This window comes from Gopherus flavomarginatus, chromosome 5, assembly GCF_025201925.1.
Source record: "Gopherus flavomarginatus isolate rGopFla2 chromosome 5, rGopFla2.mat.asm, whole genome shotgun sequence".
Lineage (NCBI taxonomy): Eukaryota > Metazoa > Chordata > Testudines > Testudinidae > Gopherus > Gopherus flavomarginatus.
Window position 1 is genome coordinate 70,119,206 of NC_066621.1, and position 23,408 is coordinate 70,142,613.

Here is a 23,408-nt window from a genome sequence, read left to right on the forward strand (position 1 = left end):
TCTATTTCTCTTCTCCCTACTGAAAGTTCAGTGTTTTTGTGTCTAACGTTGGTTTGGCTCTTCAAAGAGATAAGACCCAGTTCTGCATTTTGTTTTTGGATTCTGGAGTACAGTCCTCCTTTCCCCTGCTTCACACCGCAGAAGGTTTGTTTGAGTCAGGCTCCATCTTTAAATATTATCCAACATAGCTGGGTGCACTGGACAAGCTCCTGTGTTGGCTGTGGCTGACATATCAGTCAGCAGAGTAGTTTGTTTTGGAGTTGTTAGTACTTTGTACAGGCTTTTAAAGTCTGCACCTTCAGGACACTTTGTACTGGTGTAGGAAAGGCCATGGCCTGATCTTAGTACAGCTCTGTGACAAAGGGTTTTCCTCAGCTAGGGAAAGAGGGGTCTGCCCTAGCATCCTGGGGAGTACTGAGTATTCATTGTTGTTGCGGAGGCAACATTTCAAGCCGTACAGCAAAGTGTGTGCGCTTTCAATTATATGGCATGTGGGAAAAATAATCTATATGAAGAAAATTTTAAATAGAAGGTTTGTTACTACCCCACATCCCCCAACAAGCAGATCTGTCTGCTCTTGCCAGTTCCTGTTGTTTCTACGACAGATGGATACCAGTTATAGAAGCTGCCTATGAATATTAAGTGGAAGAGGGCTGTCTGTCTTGTGGTGATAGTGCAGAGCTGTACAGACTTTGGTCAGTGGTAGCCAAAGTACCACTACTGTCTGTCTGAGGTAATGTGGCCTATATGAAATGAACTTGTGCTCTCGATCCAGTTCCTAATGGTTGTGCCTTCTTCAGTTGTCTGGTATCCTTCTTGGCAGCAGAGTGCACAGATTGACCTATCTATCATTGGAGATGGTCCCTCCAAAGCTGGGTTATATCTGGCTGATTCTTCCAAATACGGTTCATTCCAGCCCCCTGCTATATCTGCCTTCCACTCCTCATCTGAGGTCTAGCTCCGACTCTCACAAAACTGGAGGTGGGCTCTGTACCTGGTTGTTTGTCCCTTTCTTCTCTTGCAAATGCTGTTACGGGAGATGGAGTAGATCTGCTTATGGTGTGAAGACTTGGAAGAGCTAGACCTGCCTGTATCATGGGAGCAAAAGGGAAATTCTGTGCAGATGCATTACAGGGACAAAAAGATCAAGGTTAGGTGTGTGTTTTGTTTTTTTTCCTAGACTGGGTGTCACATATTTAAAAACTGAAGGTGAACATGCAAATAGAATATAAGGTAGTCTAAGTATTGAGGACAAATTCACTCAATTCATTTCAAATAAGTTTTTAATTTATACAATTTAAGTACCATTTCAGTAGTGATTTTAAGATCTTTAGAGCGTGCGCGTGTGTATTATATAGAAGCTTTGCACTTAATGTCTAGTAATAAATAGCATTTACTATAGGGATAGGCAAACATAACTTGCCTCGTTTCGAACTCTTGGAATCCTCACAAAGTTTATGTTCTTTGGGGAACTTTGTGCTGCCACTCGTTGGCTGGTGTCAGCAGCAGGGCCAAGCAAGGGCCACAATTCTGCAAATACTTATACACGTGACTAACTTTACACAGATGAATAGTCCTGTGAAGCTGTGTGCGTCGGTATTGGTTGGGGTATGTTGGGATAGAAGGGGAGCATGAGGGGAAGTAGTACTTCCTTCGTGCAACTGGCTTTTTTGTTTTTTTTTTTAAAGCCATAGCCCAACAACATACTTACCAATCGGATGTCCTCTTCGGATTTAGCTAGCCAACCAATAATGTCCTTGGGAGTGGTATCACTGGCTGACTACTGCCATCTATTGAGAGGTAAGAGGGGGAGAATGAGCAAGAATAGCTCATGTTGCACCTAAACATGGCCATGACACCAGGGCTGCCAGCCCACTGTGGTGGACATGCTTGAATGAGAACAGGCTACAGCTTACAGGTCTGCAACCTGATTATCCCGAATAAAAACCTGTCCTTTGGAAATTAGAAGTTGCATTTGAAATGATATAGTTGGCGGCCTGATTCAGCTCTCACTGTTGTCCCTGGGCTGGTGCATATCAGTTCTCCATAAGGAACATAGCTAATGCAGCATGAAAAAACTCTTCCAAGTTAAACAATTTCAGCCAGGAGGAAAGAGTTGTATTTGCTGATGAAAAGGCAATAACACTTGTAAAATTCAGCTTCAGAGGAATGTTAGCTCAATATTAGGTGTTTAGGCAGGAGCAAGATAGACTGCTTTTATAACATAAGCAAGTGCTCTATCAAGTTAAGGTCTACACAGAAATTTTAAATAGTGATTGAGAATCTATTGAGCCAAGTTTAGCCATGATGGAAATTTAAAATGGCCACATTACAGAACCATGAAATCCAAAGCTTTTAATGAAACAGCCAACAGGACATGTAAACAGATGGTCATAGAGTTCTATCCTGTGATGTGAGCTTGTGATACTAATGCTTCCAGAGCAATGCTGGATGGTGAGAACTATTGTAATCATTTCATTAGTTGCAGGCTGTTCATTTGAAATCCCTTGTTGTGTACTGTCTTTAGGCTCTTGTTGAGGTAGAAGTTGAAGGTACCATTCTCTCCTCAAGAGTAGGAGGCAATTTAGGTGTCCTGAAAAACATTTTTGCATTTCTTTCATCCTAATTCATGTCTAGAGTTAGTTGCAAGGTAAGATGCAGGCTCAACCCAAATTTTCATTCATTCGTAGGATTTGGCCACAGCTCACATAAGAGTCCAAGGAGAAAAATATAGTTAAAAGCAATGCAACTCTGAAAAGTATAGGAAGTTCATGAGAGAGCTGGGGACAGAATCTAGATTTCCTAACAACTTCTTATTTTTGTTGTGAATTAATCACTGACATCTTACCTATCAGTATACAGCCCCCACTTCATCCCTGCACTGAACTGCACGATTTCTAGGGTGCAACACAGCAGCTATATAACAGCACACAGCAACACCGAACAACAATTTAAGAAAGAAAATGAAATCTTCGGAAGACATGTCAGCAGGCAGACTTCATGATTCCAATATCCTGGACAAAACTTTGCTCTTTAATAAAAGAGCTGTGGAATCGTTGTTGACCAGATGTTTTCAAGACCTGTGTTTTACATCTTATTAAAAAAAATTAGCTTATACTTAGTCAAACACCGTGAGATGTCTTGGAAGCTGCTATATAAAACAATGTTCTGTTCTGTAACGGCAGTGCCAGGTGCTGCCATAAAATCTATTTTGACACTAGAAAGCTGGAGTATACTTTTAGTTTTCCCACAATGTATAGATAATTATAATGCTCTATTGCAACAGCAGTTTCTTTTGCCAGAAATAATTCCTAGTTACTTTAAAATAAATAACTTAGATGCAAACAAGAAAAATATTTAAACATAAAAGCTACTGTATGTATGCTTGGACTGATGGAAGTGTTTACATTGTGTGTTCTGGCTTAGCTATATCAGTGGGTGTGTTTATATGCCAACCTTTTGCATTGGCTTTGTAAAATGTAAGACTTACCCCAACATTTCAGGCTCATGTTACTTTCTAAATATTGGGTGGGGCCAACAAGACCAAAATAAACTGGATGAAAATGGACAGAATTTAAAATACTTAGTTGCTAAACTTGGCATTTGATGAAATTTGGGTCGTAGTTGTTTTTAATGTCCCTTTTTGCAACAGGGTGAAAATATAGCAGATGCTATTTATAACAAAAGCATATGGTAGTGCACAATATTTTGCTAGTCTAATTATATAGCACCGCATAGGTGCCGATTCTGTGGATGCTCCAGGTCTGAAACACCCATGGAGGGGGAAGGATGGGCGCTGAGCACCCACTGGCACCCATCAGCTCCTCCCCCCAGAGTCTTCCGCCTGCCAGCAGGCCCTGAATATCAGTATCTCCACCTCCCTCCTTGCGCCTCCTGCCTGCTGTTTTGCAGTGCTCAGGAGGCTCTGGGAGGGGGGAGGGGGAGGAGTGAGGATGTGGCATGTTCAGGGGAGAGGGTGGGGCAAGAAGGGACAGGAGTGGGGCCTTGGTGGAAGGGATGGAGTGGGGGTGGGGTACAGCTGGGGTCGAGCACCCCCCAGCACTTTGGAAAGTCAGTGCCTGTGAAGCACCTGTCACCTTAGTATGTAAGCCCTTCCCAAACATTAATGAGATCCTCTGTGAGATAGGGAAAGATACATTTAATTTTACAGGTGAAGAGAAATGAATGCACAGAGAAACAATCTGTCCACGGTGTCAGATTTAGCAAGGATCTGAACCCAGATGCCCACACCTGGAAGAGAAGTGTTCCACTTTTGTGCATTTATGGTGGTAAATACTCCAACTACATGGAGATATCCAAGGATTCAGAGATGCCCAAAGGGTAAACTCAGGGTAGACACGCACGCGCACACACACACACACACGCTTTTTTAGGCATCTTGTTATTTATAACTGCCCTTGGAACTTCAGTATATGCTTTGTTTCATTATGTACCTCACACAGGTATGGAATTAAGTACCTGAGTGTGTGGTGTTTTTTTTTGATTGTTTGTTTAAGAGTTCCTTATGCTTGTATAGCATGGTGATGTTCTCCAATATTTTAACAATGAGCACCTGCAAGTTTTCGATAAGCAGAAAATAATTGAGATTTTTTTAATAACCACAGTGTCAGGGCCTCGGTTGGATGACTCATTTGGTTTCATGTCTCATCTCGTTTAGTAGTAAATAATGCTTTCAATTAAAACTCTCCAAGAGCTAACCTGGGTCCACTTTACTGCCTCAGATACGGGAATATGGAGCAATTTAAACAACATTTACTTCAAGACTGAGACAAGGATGACCAACTCTTACAATACATAATTGTTTCCTACTTATTTTCATTTGGATAGAGACTTGTTTTTAACCTTACAGAGGAAGAAACTCAGGGTTTGATCCACAAAAATCCCTTATGAAGTTTTGCTGTTGACTTTACTGTGAGCTAGACAAGACCTTAAATATGTAAGCATAAGTGTTATCCCATTCTCCCCCTCCCTGCTGATATCACTTGATTTCAGGGATTTGTCTGAGCAAGATCTATGGAGTGAAAGACTTCCACTGATGTTCAGCTGCTTTTACAAATGACCTCTTGCCCACAAATTAAAGGAACACAGAGAGCTTAGGCACGCCTGCTGGCAGCCCTGGTTTTACTGGGACACTCTCACATTTTCAACACCTGTCCCAGGGAGCTGATACCCCAGACAATGGATTGGGATTTCTATCAAGTAGGACTTTATATATAAAAAAAAAAAGGCTCATGAGTGCACAGAGAGGCCAATATCAATAGAAATGTCTAATGATATTTTAAAAAATCAGCAGATTTTTTTATATTTAGATACAAATAGTCCCTTTGCAGTGTTTGTAATCAAACCACTGTTCCCTTGTGCCAGTGCATGAGAGCCTGAATGTGAAACTGACTAGAAACAATAGAGACCAAGTAGTGTGTTCATTTGCAAGCCGAAAGTGCAAAAAGCGAACAGATAGGATAAATGGTGGAATTAATTTTTTAGATTTTAATATTCCTTCTCTTTTAACAGAATTCAGGTTTGATTGATAACACAAGAAGGGGGATTTTAAAATTACACACACACACATTTTAACTTGATTCATATTCTATAATTGCGAAGATATTTAACATGACTTTTTTTTTTAACCTCCTTTTAACAGGAGGTAAAACGTGGAGCCTAGGCGTCAACTCTTACGTTTGAGGCACTCTGCATTATTAGGCCTTGTTCATAGAAGGTCTTAAACCTGCGGAGAGCTCCACTAACTACATAGGAGCTCTGCATGCAATGAAATGCAGGATTGGGTCCGTAGTTAGTAATGTTTCAAACTGACACTTCAGTAGGGTCATAGAATATAATCCCAATTCTCTTTCCCACACCTGTTTACAGAAGTAAGAACATTTTGCATGGTATAGGAGCTGCACTGTGGTGTATTGGCACCTCTCGTAATAGCATTGGTAACAATTTGAAAGTAAAATAAGCTTATTCACACTGATTTTAGAAATACCCCACTATGCTCTTCTGTGCACGAGATTGTATTGCTCGCATTTGACCCCTCAAAAGCCACCTTGAGAGTTGCAGGATATATTGAGTCTCTCACTGAGCTACTTTGAAGTGACTCTTTTATAGACTTTGTTAGTGCATAACAATTTTTAACCATTAAAGGAATTCTCTGATTAACAAGAGCAGTAAGTGTCATCTAATGCAGATTTGGGTCAAATAGGTTTTGTTTACAAAAGATTTTGTTTATAAATTGCTCCCTTGTTTTAAATCAGGTGGGTTGTCTAATGGTGTTACTCATTTTAGTTTGTAAAAAGCATTAATTGTGGTTAAAACCAGAGAGTAGCTTCGGTACATTGCACTGAAAGCCAATTTACTAAGGATCTTTATTGAACTGGGGAAGGCAAGATTTGAGATGAAGTTTGTTCTTGAGCTTAAATGGCAGGACTGGAACTCAGGAGATCTGGGCTTGATTATCATTTCTTGTGTGACCGTGCAAAAGTCATTTAACTGATGGTGGCGTAGATCTCATATTGGGAATTCTTTTCTCCCACCTTTGGCTGTCTAGTTTGACTGTAAGCTTTTCAGAATAGGATTACTACTTTCTTTGGGTGCTTAGCACAGAGAGGTCCTGATATTGATTGGAGCCTCTAAGCACTACTGTAATAAAAATAATTAATTATAAAATCATGAACAATGCATCATGGTCCTTTCTATCGTAAATAAGCCTTAACTATGTAAAGGAAATGTTTTTGTGTTGATGGAGATGTTTATTTCTGAAGTCTACCGTAAATTAGCCCTTCATCCCTGTGATCTACTTCTAATAGGCAGCTTGGTATAATGCACAAAACTGCTTTGCGAACAGGGGCTGCTAACAGGGAGTTCCGTAAGGGAGTTCTCCAGGTGAAGAAGGAGCAAGTACAGCACCCTTGGAGTAAGTGGCTGTCTGTAGTGTGTGTTTGTGTTTGGGGGTTACTTTCTGTGCTCTGAGCTTGTGTCTGTCCGTCTGTTTGGTTGTTTGAAGGACCATGTGCTGTGGCTGGCAGTTGGAAGCTGTGAGCTTCACAGTACAGTTTGAAAGCTAGAAGCCTCTGTTAATTGGCTGAGGCTTAGTGGGCGGGGCTATCAAGAAGACCAGGGTTTTATAAAGCAGAGCGCATGCGACCAGGGAGCTTTCCGAACAGGGGCTGCTAACAGGGAGTTTCGCAAGGGAGTTTGGAAGGGGAGTGGGAAGGAGGCAAAGTTCACTTGCTGTTCTTTAAAACCTGTAAACTTAACTGCATTCAAAAGTTCTTGATTTAAACAAAACCCTTTCATTAAATAGGTGGCTGCAGGAGACAATGCAGGCAGAAGCCCAGCAGCAGAGTGGGAGCTATCCAGTTTATTGCACCGAGTGTAGCATATGTGATTACCTGCCCTGTGGGTGGGTGGCATATATGTGCTTTTGGTGCAAGCAGCTCCTGGCCCTCAGAGACCACATACGGGCTTCGGAGGCCAGAGTGGCAGAACTGGAGGAGCTAAGAGAGGCAGAGAGGTATGTTTATGAGGCTTTCCGGGACACTGTAGAATTGTCCCATCTCCGGTCAGACAGCCCTGTGCTGTTGAGGAGGATGAAAGGCCCAGGGAAGCAGAGCAGTCAACGGGAGCAGAGGGAAACCTTCCCAAAGTTGGGACACTCCTTCCAGATGGTGTTAGGGTATCTTCTCACAATGAGGTTCCTCTCCATGGAGGGAACTCCAGTCACTAGGAAAAGGCAGGTGTTAGTAATGGGAGATTCGATAGTTAGAAACATGGATAGCTGGGTTTGTGATGACTGGGATTTGCCTGCGTGATGCGAATGTTGCGGATCTCTCAAGGCATCTTGTGAGGATAGACTTGTGTGGTGCTGGGGAGGAGCCTGTGGTCGTGGTACATGTAGGTACCAGTGACATAGGGAAGGGTAGGAGAGATGTCCTGGAGGCCAAATTTAGGCTGCTAGGGAAGAGACTGAAATCCAGGACCTCTATGGTGGCATTCTCAGAAATGCTCCTAGTTCCATGCGCAGGGCCAGGTAGGCAGGCAGATCTTGAGAGTCTCAATGCATGGATGAGACAGTGTTGTAGAGAGGAGGGATTTAGATTCATAAGGAACTGGGGAATCTTTTGGGATGAGAGGAGACTATACAGGAGAGATGGGCTCCACCTAAACCAAAGTGGAACCAAACTGCTGGCACTTAACACTAAAAAGGTTACAGAGCAGTTTTTAAACTAAGAGATGGGGGAAAGCCATCTACTGAAGAGGAGAATGTGGATCGGACAGAGACTTCTCTTAGAGGAGAGTCTGTTGATAGAGATTCTCTAGGTTATAGTCAGGAGCAGAGGATGGAAGAGGATATGTAAGGGCCAGATCAGATGAGAAACATTCACATAAAGAATCTGACACATCAGAAACAAGCAGACAAATAAATAGTGACAAGTTTTTAAAGTGCTTGTACACAAATGCTAAAGTCTAATAAGATGGGTGAACTAGAGTGCCTCGTGATAAAGGAGGATATTGATATAATAGGCATTACAGAAACCTGGTGGACTGAGGACTATCAACGGGACACAATCATTCCGGGGTACAAAATATATCAGAGGGACAGAACAGGTCGTGCAGGAGGGGGAGTGGTACTATGTGTGAAAGAAAATTTAAAATCAAATGAAGTAAAAATCTTAAGTGAATCCACATGTTCCATAGAATCTCTGTGGATAGTAATTTCATGCTCTAATAAGAATATAACATTAGGGATCTGTTATCGACCACGTGACCAGCACAGTGATAGTGATGATGAAATGCTAAGGGAAATTAGAGATGCTATCAAAATTAAGAACTCAATAATAGTGTGAGATTTCATTTATCCCTACATTGACTGGGAACATGTCACCTCAGGACGAAATGCAGAGACAAAATTTCTCGATAGTTTAAATGACTGCTTCTTGGAGCAGCTGGTACGGGAACCCACAAGGGGAGAGGTAACTCTAGATTTAGTCCTGAGAGGAGTGCAGAAGCTGGTCTAAGAGGTAACTATAACAGGACCGCTTGGAAATAGTGACCATAATATAATAACGTTTAATATCCCTGTGGTGGGAAGAACATCTCAACAGCTCAACACTGTGGCGTTTAATTTCAAAAAGGGGAACTATGCAAAAATGAGGGGATTAGTTAAACAGATTAAAAGGTACAATGACTAAAGTGAAATCCCTGCAAGCTGCATGGATGCTTTTTAAAGAGACCATAATAGAGGCCCAACTTAAATGTATACCTCAAATTAAGAAACACAGTAAAAGAACTAAAAAAGAGCCACCGTGGCTTGGCTTAACCATGTAAAAAAAGCAGTGAAAGATAAAAAGGCATCTTTTAAAAAGTGGAAGTCAAATCCTAGTGAGGTAAATAGAAAGGAGCATAAACACTGCCAAATTAAGTGTAAAAATGTAATAAGAAAAGCCAAAGAGGAGTTTGAAGAACAGCTAGCCTAAAACTCAAAAGGTAATAACAAAATGTTTAAGTACATCAGAAGCAGGAAGCCTGCTAAATAACCAGTGGGACCCCTTGACGATCGAGATACAAAAGGAGCGCTTACAGACGATAGTCATTGCGGAGAAACTAAATGGATTCTTTGTTTCAGTCTTCGTGGCTGAGGATGTTAGGGAGATTCCCAAGCCTGAGGAGGTTTTTGTAGGTGACAAATCTGAGGAACTGTCACAGATTGAAGTGTCACTAGAGGAGGTTTTGGAATTAATTGATAAATTGAACATTAACAAGTCACCGGGACCAGATGACATTCACGCAAGAGTTCTGAAAGAACTCAAATGTGAAGTTGCAGAGCTGTTAACTATGGTTTGTAACCTGTCCTTGAATTCGGCTTCTGTACCCAATGACTGGACGATAGCTAATGTAACACCAATATTTAAAAAGGGCTGTAGAGGTGATCGCGGCAATTACAGACCGGTAAGTCTAACGTCGGCACCGGGCAAATAAGTTGAAACAATAGTAAAGAATAAAATTCTTACCTGGATTTCTCTTCCATAAGTCAATATGCTGTCCAGGTAGACACGGTGAGTGAGGTAATATTTTTTTATTGGATCAACTTCTGTTGGGGAGAGAGACAAGCTTTCAAGCCACTCAAAGCTCTTCTTCAGGTCTCTTCAGAGCTCTCACCAACAGAAGTTGGTCCAGTAAAAGAGATTACCTCACCAACCTTGTCTACCTGGAGAGCATGTTGACTTGCACTGGATTTCTCTTCCATGCTATGATCTGTGCCATCATTCAGTTGAGTTTTTTTCTCAATTAACTCCACACCATATGTTAATGTAGAACATTAACAGTATTTGTGATTGCTTAATGGCTGGCATGCCGTAACTCAAATATTAATTGAAAATAAGTCTTTGGAAAGAAGTATCGTTCTCTAAGATCTTAGTGATGGCTTGATTGGCATATGAATGTGGTACATTAGAACTAGTTAGTGTGTCTGAAAGAAAGCTAAGAGGACAAGTTGGAAGAAAAACAGGATGGTGTGACATGGGAATGAGGAGAAAAAAAATAACTACTAACAAATAGTTACTTACTGCTGTTGCAGGGACACACTTGTTTGGGAGGGGATTAAAAAAAAAACCCAGCCATAGCCCCTTTGGAGCTATCCTAGTGGTAATGTTATGTATAGGCCCTGATTCAGGAAAGCACTGAAGTCCCATTGAAGTCAGTGGAATTTAAGCTTGCACTTTAACACTTTGCTCAATATGATAGACTTAGCATGTGCTTGAGGTGTTGCTGAATTGTAGCATATATTGCTATATAGGAAACTTGTGTTCTGTGTTAGAGCTTCTTGAGAAGAATGTCACAATCCCCCTAAAAAATTAGGACTTGCTACTGTTCTGAGAACTGGTAGGTTCTCTTTGAAAGCATGTAAAACCCACGAGAACACTCATGTGCCAAATGAATCATGTCCACTGAGGAGGGGGTAGAAACTTGTTGCGTGTTGAATAGCTATCAGATTGTAACTTATGTCCATAGGTTCCAACATGGTGTTGCCACATCTGTGGATTGTGTATTAATTACCATATATTGAATAAGAATGTTCAGTTAACACTCTGAGGCATGATAGGCTACAACGGGTTGTATTCAATCTGACAATTGTCCGAGCATTCCTCTGTTCCCTCCTGCCCTTTTGCTAAAACTTGCATTTCAGCCTTTATAACCCAAAGCTAGTTAACCATCTACATTCATTGCTTGTGTGTCCGTAGAAGCAACATCCCGGGAGGTAGTTTGATCTAGTGGATGGGACACTGAACAGGAGACCTGAGTTGTACTCCTCACTCTGCCAGTGGTGTTGGGCAAGTCACTTCATCTCTCTGTGCTTCTATTTACCCTCTCACCCTATGTCTGTCTCGTTCATTTAGACTGTAAGTTCATCTAGGTAGCAAATGTCTCATTATGTGTTTGCACTGTACTAGGCATCCAGAACTAATGTGACATATAAGTAGTCCCTGTGATTGCTAGAAAGATAGAAGTTCTTGAGAAGTGGCAAATGTGTTTGCTGTTGTGGGACTGTAACAATGTGGTCTAATATTTAATATGAATCATTTAGATAGTCACAGCAGATTTGAACGAAGGTTTAAATGTTTGCGTATTTCCTGTCTCACAGGTACTATGGAAAAGGAAACGTCCCAAGCATTCCAAAATTTTCCCATGAGTGAAAAATATGAATGAATTTCTGCATGTGAAGTGCTTATTGTCAATGTCAAGTGGAAAATGGATACCAAAAGAATGTTGTTGTTTTTTTTGTCTCTGTGCCAGTGCTTAACATAACAGAACTGTTTAAGTTTGCAGTTGATATTGAAAGAATTTATGGGGAGAATGTAAGTAAACTAAACCAAAAAACTTGGAAATGTTGTCCTTTATGCCTGGTAAGGTCTCAATGAAAATTACACCTATATATTATGGTTTATAGTATGTATATTATACACCTATATAGACCATTTATGGTTAGAGATGCATTTCTTCTTTTTATATTTCTGTTCTCTTGTGCTTGGTTTAATAAATCCTGCTGGTAAAGGTGATATTGGTTTTTGTTATACACAATTGCCGATCATTCATGGATGGACTATTTACTTAAAAACAATCTCCCTTACTCTTCCTACCCCACCCCTAACCTGCTTTTTTGACAAGCAGATTTTATGTTCCTGTAGGTGGTCATACACTATATTAATAGACTACTGCTTAAAATTTTTTTTGAAGTGTCTTGAGTTTAAACTTGTTTAAAGAATCACCCCTCCCAATTCAAGTACACCCCCATCCAGCCATAAAGAAAAGGAGGGAAGCTGAAATCCCTAACCCTAAGCTGAGTACCCATGTTTTAAAGCTTTTCAATAACTACCTGCCTTGCTTTACCAAAAAGCTGAACATCATATTAACAGACTGAGGAAGGATGGTTCAGTGGTTAGGGTGCTAGCCTAGGACTTCGGATACCATGATTAATTTCCCGACTCTACCACAGACTTCCTGTGTGACTGTCACTTAGGGCTTGTCTATACTTAAAACGCTACACTTCTGCAGCTGTTGCGCATCAGTGAAGGCACTACCTATGCTGACAGGAGGGCTTCTCCCATTGACATAGGTACTCTACCTCCTCGAGAGGCGGTATCTAGGTCGACAGAATTCTCCTGTCAACATAGTGCTGTTTACACCGGAGGTTAGTTTAGTTTAATTGCATTACTGTGTGTGTGTGGATTTTTCACATCTCTAAGCACTGTAGTTATACTGTCCTAATTTCCTAGTGTAGGCAAAGTCTTAGTTTATCTGTGCCTCAGTCTCCCACAGAAGTTAATTCTACTTCCCTACTTCAGAGATGTTGTGAGGATAAAAACATTGTAAGGTGCTCAGATACTGTGGTAATGGGGAGCTATATAGGTACCCAAAAATAGATTAACAAAGTGGCTTTCTAGAGGGACAAATGGACATAAGCAAGAATATCTGGAATGATATAAAACTTAGTTTTGTATTTTAGTATACTAGTGATAATTTTGTCACTGATGTTTAACAGGGAAATTTAAGAGTATGAATTAAAATGGTTATCTTGTCAGAATATCTTTTTTTAATTTTTATTTGACTTCCTTGTTACAAAAGGGCACACAGTGTAATTCTTTAATAAATGTATTTGAAGTACCCCCTACAATAGGGCCTCTCTTGCTGATCAGAGTAAAATACTATTTTAGTTTTTAAAATGCAAACCAACAAAGCCTTCTAAGTGCAAGCTTATGATGTAGAGCTCCCCCGACCTGATATTTCCTTGCCTCCTGTTCATGATTTTACCCGTTGGGATTGGCATCCTTCTGTAGAATATGTCTGCAAGTTTGTTACACTACTGTATTGCTTCACAGCCCATACAATTACGGTATACAATAGTAGCTTTAGAAGCGAAGTAATGTGACTCTCTAAGATCATTGTTGGCCTCTGTTATCTAGAAGATACCAAGTCTGCCTCTATTTTTTTTCAACTCAGTGAATTTAAGGTTTGCAAACTTTGCTTTGTTGATGGTCCTAGAGGCTAACAGATGCTCTCTTTATGCACAGAACATGAATAAAGCACAACACAGTGTCAGTGGAAGCTTACTTATGCTGTCCCTATACCCTTCTGCTCCACTCTGGAGGGACAGATAGGGGAGTTCTAGGATTGAGATCTAGTTTGTACAGCACCTAGTACAATGGGGTCCTAGCCAATAACTAGGGATCCTAGTTGCTATGGTAATACAAATAATAAAAAAAGTTCACTTTGTCCTCTGCTAAGACTGCAGTTGACTGAAAGTTGTGGGTTCAGTAATGTGAACATTTCCTACTAGGAATTGAACGGAGACCACAGGACCCGTTTCAGCCACCGTAGAGGCTTTGCTCATCATTCTTTTGAACCTGCAGCGACTCAGTATATTACAAAGATCTATAATAAGATGTGCACACACAGATTTCTTGCAAGAAACTTAAAATGTGGGAATGACTCTTTGTGTAATCTTAGTGGCCATTCTTTGTCTGCTGTTGTCATGGTATAATTACCCACTCTGAACCTTAGCGTCCAAAAGATGGGGTACCAGCATGAATTCCTCTAAGCTCAATTACCAGCTTAGTACTTGTAGCACTGCCACCAACCAGGAATTCCAGTGCCTGGTACACTCTGGTCCCCCCAAAACCTTTCCCGGGGACCCCCAAGACCCAGACCCTCTGGATCTTAACACAAGGAAATTAAACCCTTTCCTTCACCGTTGCCTCTCCCAGGCTTCCTCTCCCTGGGTTACCCTGGAAGATCACTGTGAATCAAACTCCTTGAATCTTGAAACAGAGAGGAAAATCCACCTTCCCCCCTCCTTCTCTCTCCCTCTCCCAGACTCTTCCTGAGAGAGAAAGTAATCCTAACACAGAGAGAAAATAACCTTTCTCTCCCCCCTTCCCTCCTTTCTCCCCACCAATTCCCTGGTGAATCCAGACCCCATCCCCTGGGGTCTCACCAGAATGAAAAAAAACAATTAGGTTCTTAAATAAGAAAAGCTTTTAATCAAAGAAAGAAAAACAGTAAAAATTATCTTTGTAAATTTAAGATGGAATAGATACAGGGTCTTTCAGCTATAGACGCTGGGAATACCCTCCCAGCCTAAGTATGCAAGTACAAATTAAAATCCTGTCAGCAAAATACAAATGTGAACTCCTTCCAGCCAAATACACATTTACAAATAAAGAAAACAAACATAAGCCTAACTCCCTTTATCTACCTAGTACTCACTATTCTGAACTTATAAGAGCCTGTATCGGAGAGATTGGAGAGAAACCTGGTTGCACGTCTGGTCCCTCTGAGCCCCCAGAGTGAACAACAACCAAAACTAACAGCACACACACAGATTTCCCTCCCTCAAGATTTGAAAGTATCCTGTCCCCTGATTGGTCCTCTGGTCAGGTGACAGCCAGGCTTACTGATCTTGTTAACCCTTTACAGCAAAAGAGACATGAAGTACTTCTGTTGTATTAACCCTTAACTATCCATTTATGACAGCTGTGTAAAAAACCAAACAAACAGAAAACAACGTCCAATAATTGAAGTGAGAGACACGGTACTGTTTGTGGAACATAGGTAATTTGGGGACCACAAGTGTTATCCTCAAAGGGAGAGACATTTGAGAGTTACGTTGCTTATTGTTGTCCTTTCCTGGTCTGCATTCAAACCAGCAACCTAAAAGGGAAAGGTTTTGTATCCCCAGTACCAGCACAATACAGTCCCATATTTTTCTGATTTTAGTTAACCTGACAAGTAATATCAAAACACTGGCCAAGTCTATGCTAGAAAAATTCTCCAAAAATTTCCCACCATTGGCAACATGGGTTGATCTCAATCAGCATTGGCAACACTGGGCGCGCTAGTGTAGATGGACTGCTAACTGTTCATATAATCATAGGACTGGAGGGGATCTTGCGAGGTCATCTAGTCCAGTCCCCTGCACTCATGGCAGGACTATGTATTATCTAGAATCCATCTCTGTCTAACCTGGTCTTAAAAATCTCCAGCAACCTCTCTATTTATTCCAGTGTTTAACCGCCCTGACAGTTAGGAAGTTTTTCCTCACGTCCAAACGAAATTGCCCTTGTTGCAATTTAAGATCATTGCTTCTTGTTCTATGCTCAGAGGATAAGAACAACAATTTTTCTCCCTCCTCCTTGTAACAACCTTTTATGTGCTTGAAAACAGTTATCATGACCCCTCTCTGTTTTCTCTGCTCCACACTAAACAAACCCAATTTTTTCAATCTTCACTCATAGGTCATGTTTTCTAGACCTTTAATAATTTTTGTTGCTCCTCTTTGGACTTTCTACAATTTGTCCACATCCTTCCTGAAATGTGGCACCCAGAACGGAACACAATACTCCAGTTGAGGCCTAATCAGTGCAGAGTAGAAAGGAAGAATTACTGCTTGTGTTTTGCTTACAGCATTTATGCTAATACATCACAGAATGAAGTTTGCTTTTTTTAAATTCATATTTAGTTTGTAGTCCACTATGACCTCCAGACTCCTTTCTGCAGTACTCCTTCCTAGGCACTTATTTCCCATTTTGTATGTGTGCTACTGATTGTTCCTTCCTAAGTGGAGTACTTTGTATTAGTCCTTATTAAATTTCATCCTGTTTACTTCAGACCATTTCTCCAGTTTGTCCAGATCATTTTGAATTTTAATCTTATTCTCCAAACCCTTGGTACCCCGCCTAGCTTGATATCGTCCGCAAACTTTATACGTGTACTTTCTATGCCATTATCTAAATAATTGATGAAGATATTGAACAGAATCAGATCTAGAGCAGATCCTTACAGGACCCTATTTGATATGTCCTTCCAGCATGACTGTAGACCACTGATAACTACTCTCTGGGAACAGTTTTCCAACCAGTTATGCACTCACCTTGTAGTAGCTCCATCTAGGGTGTATTTCCCCAGTTTGTTTATGAGAAGGTCTTGCGAGTCAGTATCAAAAGCCTTACTAAAGTCAAGATATACCACATCTACTGCTTCCTTCCAGATTGATTTAGAGCCGCACATAGCAAGGTTCTGTGACATGGTGTTTAAACACATTTGCAGCCTGTCTATACTAGGGGTCCCATTATTGCTGAAACAGAAGCAAATGTGGGGAATTTTTTGAGGCTGTCCCTTGTGTAAGCAGGCCTTTTGTAACAGAGATACTGTCTTACCTAATTTTTTTTGTACAATTAGGGGGACTTTATTCAAATGTAGATAACTCTCTGCCTCAATTATTTTGTAAGTGTTATAATTAAATAATTCAGTGGCAGAGGGCCCAGAACTTGGAAAAGACTCAGTGGAGCCTACAATATTACATGCTATTATCTTTCAGCGAACAGGTTAAGCTTGCTCAGAGGGAGCATTTTACAGGGTTTTAAAGGTGCCTTGTTGAAACATGATGTTCTTCTTTCCTTCAATAGACACTTCTCCCTCCCCCACCTTTTTGAACTTCACAAAAGGTAGAGACAAGCTGGAGAGGTGAAAGGGAGAAGTTAGCCATTCATAAAGCATGAGGGGCTTTACAGATTGGAACCTTTCTGGTTTCCTCTAGGCAATCAGTTAGTGCTGACTCTCTGGCTAGGATCCAGTTCTCCTTTTCCATAGCTGGGCATTTCATGTCTTCAGACTCCTGTGCATTCTTGCAAGCTGCAGTATTTGAAATAAAGTAGCGTATTTTTTAAATGCAGGATAAAACTGTTGCAGTAAAGTATCTGTGCCACCTAGCTCAGTGCAGTCAATAATAGGCTATGATAAATCCTTGTGAAGGAAAACATTGGGAATAGAAAGCACTAGAGCAGGGGCCCTGTGTGAAATTACTTCATGCAGAACTCCCCACCATACACCCACTCCCTCAATGCTGAGTGAATGGGAAGATTCCTTCAGCTGGGGTGTAATTTTCATTCGGGGGAGTGCTGGTCCAGGTTTGGATAATTTATCACAACTATAAATCTGCTGAATAGTGCCCACCAGTCCATTGAGGCCAACATAATTTTCCCCTTAAAAGCCTGATATTTACAAGACCTTGTGCTCCATGTGGGTCTCCTAGCCCTAGTTCTGAACACATTCAGTTGCATCTCCAGGTTCCAAATTAGCTGATAAACAAAAGAAATAGTATTTTTCAGTTCACTTCATACAGGTACTGTAGTGCAATCTCTTTATCGTGAAAGTGCAACTTTCAAATGTAGTTTTTTTTTGTTACATAACTGAACTGAAAAACAAAACAATGTGAAACTTTAGAGTCTATAAGTCCACTCAGTCCTATTTCTTCACTAAGACAAACCAGTTTGTTTACATTTACAGGTGATAATGCTGCCTGCTTCTTATTTACAATGTCACCTAAAAGTGAGAATAGGCATTGCCAAGATATTTGCGTGCAAGATATGCTAAACATTTGTATCTCGCTTCATGCTTCAGCCAACATTCCAGAGGACACGCGTCCATGTTGATGACACTCGTTTAAAAAAAATGCGTTAATTAAATTTGTGACTGAACTATTTGGGGAAGAATTGTACATCTCCTGGTCTGTTTTACCCGCATCTGCCATATATTTTGTGTTACGGCAGTCTCGGATATTGACCCAGCACATGTTGATTGATTTAAAAACACTTTCACTACAGATCTGACAAAACGCAAAGAAGGTACCAATGTGAGATTTCTAAAGGTAGGTACAGCACTGACCCAAGGTTGAAGACTCTGAAGTGCCTTCCAGAATCTGAGAGGGATGAAGTGTGGAGCATACTTTCAGGAGTCTTAAAAGAGCAACTTTCCAAAACAGAAATTACAGAACCCGAACCACTGAAAAAGAAAATCAACCTCCTGCTTGTGGCACCTGACTCAGATGATGAACATGGACATATCGGTCTGCCCTGCTTTGGATTTTTTTGAGCAGAGCCCGTCATCAGCATGGATGCACGTCATCGAGAATGGTGGTTAAAGCATAAAGGGACATATGAATCTTTAGAGCAGTGTTCCCCAACATGGTGCCCGCGGGCACCATGGTGCCCGCCGGGGCATTTATGTGCAATGCATAGTGCCCAGCAGGGGAGAGAAGCCACAGCCCCGTGCCTGCCGGGGACAGAGAGCTCTGGGGCTGCAGGCACCAGTGTTCTCTGTCCCTGGCAGGCGCAGGGCTGCAGCTTAAGCCAGAGAGAAACCGCAGCCCCGCACCTGCCGGGGACAGAGAGCTCTGGGGCTGCAGGCTGCAGGCACCAGTGTTCTCTGTCCCTGGCAGGCGTAGGGCCCGCCTAGTGCCCAGCAGGGGAGAGAAGTCGGGGCCCCGCGCCTGCTGGGGACAGAGTACTCTGGGGCTGCAGGCTGCGGGCACCGGCATTCTCTGTCTCTGGCAGGCGCGGGGCCGCGGCTTCTCTCTGGCTTCTCCGGGGCTGTAGGCTGCGGGCGCTGGTGTTCTCTGTTCCTGGCAGGTGCAGGGCTGTGTATTCTCTCCGGTTCTCTGGGGCTGCAGGCTGCAGGCACCAGTGTTCTCGGCTTCTCTGTCTTTGAAGGGGACAGATTAACTTTTTTTAGTTAATCACATGAGTTAACTGCAATTAATCGACGGCCCTACTTTAAAGGCATGGATGTGACAGTGTTTTTTGTGATCATGTATATATGTCATTCAATACTACACAGCTTCATCTGTCATGCAAGCTGTATCCTAATGCACTCTCTAGAGTGATGTAAGAATTGATTTCTCCCCACCCCCCACTTTCTTCCAAGTTGTATATAGTCACAGGATAATTTGCATGTAGACATTTGAAATGTGAAGCGTAATGATGATTCTGAGGCAATAGATGACAAGCAATTAAACAGTGAGGAGATTCTGTGAAGGTGCGGAGAGGAGGCTGATATTTGCAGAGCAGTTTGTCACGCAATAGTAAGTCTGTGCATAGGTTTTAGAAATGGTCTGGATCCTGAATGGAATGGGAATTGTTTTGAGGATGGGCATGATATGATTTTGCTTCAAGCTGTATGTGAGGCATCAGGCCACTGTGTTTCTGCTCATCTTGGAGTCTGGGAAAGCTTGTCTTGGGGAGGCCATAGAGAAGAGAGCTGCAAGAGCCCTTATCAGAGCACAGGGAGGCACAGATGCAGTGGTGTGGAATGACATGGACCTCTTATCCAAGGATTTTCTGATTACTTCCTGTCTATATTAACAGCCCAAATTGCTTTGAGAATGTGTGTATTTTTCACGAAGGCACTGTTACAAAGCTCACCTAGTGTAATATGTTGTCTTGCAAATCTAGGCTTTTGTTTCACTGCTATGAGTTGCGTAGGCGAAGCTTAATTCTCAAGTCTCTTTATTCAGCACTGAGAGAGAGGATCCAAAGTTGCAGGATGCTAACTGCGTACAGTAAATGCGTTTGTTCTTTTCTCCCCATGGTAATTTAGCTAGTTGTATATCTATTTTAAATACAGGCAGATTTTCACAGCTGCTAATGTTCTAACTGATCAGTGTTTAGACTTTTTAAAGTATATTAAGTATATTTACATTCTCATAGCAAGTGCAAGGGAAGGGATGGCTTCATAAAAATTAATATTTAAACAAAACAACAAAAGCAATGTTCATACACAGTGTCAGGATATCCTGAAGGGAACATGCTGAAGCTGACTAAGGACAGAAAATGCTAAGTTTTGCTTCAACTCCATTCTCCTCATTTCATATTCAGATGTGGCTTGTAAAAAATCAGGTATGAAGGAGACTGGACCCAACACAAAGGGTTCAGGTTAAAGGAACTATGAGTTACACTGACAAATTCCAGGAATCTTTGTGTTCTGGCTTTGTTTTAACATCTGCTTAAAAGACATTATGAAAGAACAAAAAGGGAGGGGAATAGGGTGGGGTGATGGAATTATAAATGAAATAGGAATTGTTACTCTAAATGATTTTGTCCTCAGTCCCATGCTAAGTATGTCTGGGAAAACTCTCACCAAACAAACCTAGTTTCTGGGCGTGTCCCCAAAGGTTAAGCCAACCTTGATAGACCTCTCCATGACTTACCGTGGATCACATTGCATCACAGCCCCGGGGAGAACGATGGCTTCTAGTCATATCTATTTTGTAGATCTAGCTCTCTCATACCATCCAAGATGATGTGAATCAGGCCTGACTTGGAATCCCAGACCCGAGTCATGCTCTAGCTGGCTATGTGTTTCTGAAACCTGACCAAAATGCTGCATCTGAACTTCATCTGGAAAAATACTAGAAATGAAGGAAAGACTGGTGAGTGCCTAAAGCACTCCAACTGAATGAGTGAGGCCTGCAGCCTGGCCTTCCTCGTTCAGGAGTTCGGCCCTGGTGGTGGCTGTGGCAGCAGCTGCACGAAGGAATGGGTACTCTCTTCTAGCAGTCACGTGTCTTACATGAAAAGGTAGCATTGGTGATGTGATTTTAAGCCATTTCAGTTAAACTCGTACAAAATGCTGTATGGGCACTATCATGCTGGTTTAAACCTCACTTATTTTGGTTTAGCTTAAGTCAGTTAGGAACAGGTTTAAACTAAACCAAAATGAGTCACTCTTAACCCAGAATGAACTGGTGCAAAGGGCCAACTGGCGGGGTAGATAAAAATCAGTGTGTTTTTTTTTGTTTGTTTTTTACTGGATTTTTTTAATTTAAATCAGATTTTTTTTATTTTATTTATATTATTTTTTCTTTTTCTTAAAAATAAACCTATTTGTATTAAATTCAGATTTAATTTTTAACTATGCTAAGGCCTAAGCTGCTTATAGTCTCTCAAAACATTTAAATTAAAAATAAATATGCTGAATTCATGAGCCTCTGTTAAAAATATTGAGTTAAAGGCTGTTTTTCTGTATAAAGAACAAGTCTGGAGAAAAACATCTAACTTTTCAGGTCAAGCTTTATAAACGTTACACAATAGATCATGTACTATAATAAAGACCGGTTTTGTTTTACTATAAATGTTATATACTGTTTTGTGTGTTTGTTTAAATTCCAGTTCCCATCCAAAGACTCATAGACTTTAAGGTCAGAAGGGACCAATGTGATCATCTAGTCTGACCTTTTGCACAAAGCAGGCCACAGAACCCTACCCATTCACTTCTATAACAAACCTCTAACCTATGTCCGAGTTACTGAAGTCCTCAAGCTGCAGAGAATCCACCAGCAAGTGACCCATGCCCCATGCTGCAGAGGAAGGCGAAAACCTCCAGGGCCTCTGCCAATGTGCCCTGGAGGAAAATTCCTTCCTGACCCCAAATATAGCCATCAGCTAAACCCTGAGCATATGGGCAAGACTCACCAGCCAGCAGGAAAGAATTCTCTGCAGTAACTCAGATCCCATCCCATCCAACATCCCATCACCGCCCACATGGCATACTTATCTGCTGATAATCAAAGATCAATTGCCAAAATTAAGCTATCCCATCATACCATCCCTTCCATAAACCTATCAAGCTTATTCTTAAAACCAGATATGTCTTTTGCCCCTACTACTCCCCTTGGAAGGCTGTTCCAGAACTTAACTCCTCTAATGGTTAGAAACCTTCATCTAATTTCAAGTCTAAACTTCCTAGTGTCCAGTTTATACCCATTCGTTCTTGTGTCTACATTGGTACTAAACTTAAATAATTCCTCTCCCTCCCTAATATTAATCCCTCTGATATATTTATAAAAAGCAAGCATATCCCCCCTCAGCCTTCTTTTGGCTAGACTAAACAAGCCAAGCTCTTTGAGTCTCCTTTCATATGACAGGTTTTCCATTCCTCGGATCATCCTAGTAGCCCGTCTCTGAACCTGTTCCAGTTTGAATTCATCCTTCTTCAACATGGGAGACCAGAACTGCACACAGTATTCCAGGTGAGGTCTCACCAGTGCCTTATATAACGGTACTAACACCTCCTTATCTTTGCTGGAAATACCTCGCCTGATGCATCCTAAAACCACGTTCGCTTTTTTAATGGCCATATCACATTGGCGGCTCATAGTCATGCGATCAACCAATACTCCAAGGTCCTTCTCATCCTCTGTTGCTTCCAACTGATGCGTCCCCAATGTATATCTAAAATTCTTATTATTAATCCCTAAGTTCATGACTTTGCACTTTTCACTATTAAATTTCATCCTATTACTATTACTCCAGTTTACAAGGTCATCCAGATCTTCCTGTATGATATCCCGGTCCTTCTCCGTGTTAGCAATACCCCCAGCTTTGTGTCATCCGCAAACTTTATTAGCACATTCCCGCTTTTTGTGCCAAGGTCAGTAATAAAAAGGTTAAATAAGATTGGTCCCAAAACCGATCCTTGAGGAACTCCACTAGTAACCTCCTTCCAGCCTGACAGTTCACCCTTCAGCACTACCCGTTGTAGTCTCCCTTTTAACCAGTTCCTTATCCACCTTTTAATTTTCATATTGATCCCCATCTTTTCCAATTTAACTAATAATTCCCCATGTGGAACCGTGTCAAATGCCTCACTAAAATCGAGGTAAATTAGGTCTACTGCATTTCCTTTGTCTAAATAATCTGTCACCTTCTCAAAGAAGGAGATCAGGTTGGTTTGGCACGATCTACCTTTAGTAAAACCATGTTGTAATTTGTCCCAATTACCATTGACCTCAATGTCCTTAACTACTTTCTCCTTCAAAATTTTTTCCAAGACCTTACATACTACAGATGTCAAACTAACAGGCCTATAGTTACTCAGATCACTTTTTTTCCCTTTCTTAAAGATAGGAACTACGTTAGCAATTCTCCAGTCGTACGGTACAATCCCCGAGTTTACGAATTCATTAAAAATTCTCGCTAACGGGCTTGCAATTTCATGCGCCAGCTCCTTTAATATTCTCGGATGAAGGTTGTCTGGGCCCTCCAATTTTGTCCCAT

General features: G+C 41.3%; 1 protein-coding gene across 3 annotated transcripts in view; it reads left to right on the plus strand.

Moving 5' to 3' along the window:
• Positions 1-23,408, plus strand: part of LGR4 (leucine rich repeat containing G protein-coupled receptor 4) — a 148,696-nt gene that overhangs the window by 32,286 nt on the left and 93,002 nt on the right. Inside the window, exon 1 of one of the 3 annotated variants that reach the window (XM_050955273.1) lies at positions 20,790-20,930. The exons of the other annotated variants lie outside the window; for them this stretch is intronic. Within the exon in view, the coding sequence (XP_050811230.1) occupies positions 20,809-20,930 (122 nt within the window). The 5' untranslated portion in view covers positions 20,790-20,808. Of the gene's footprint in view, positions 1-20,789; positions 20,931-23,408 lie in introns of those variants that run through there. 3 annotated transcript variants of the gene reach the window in all.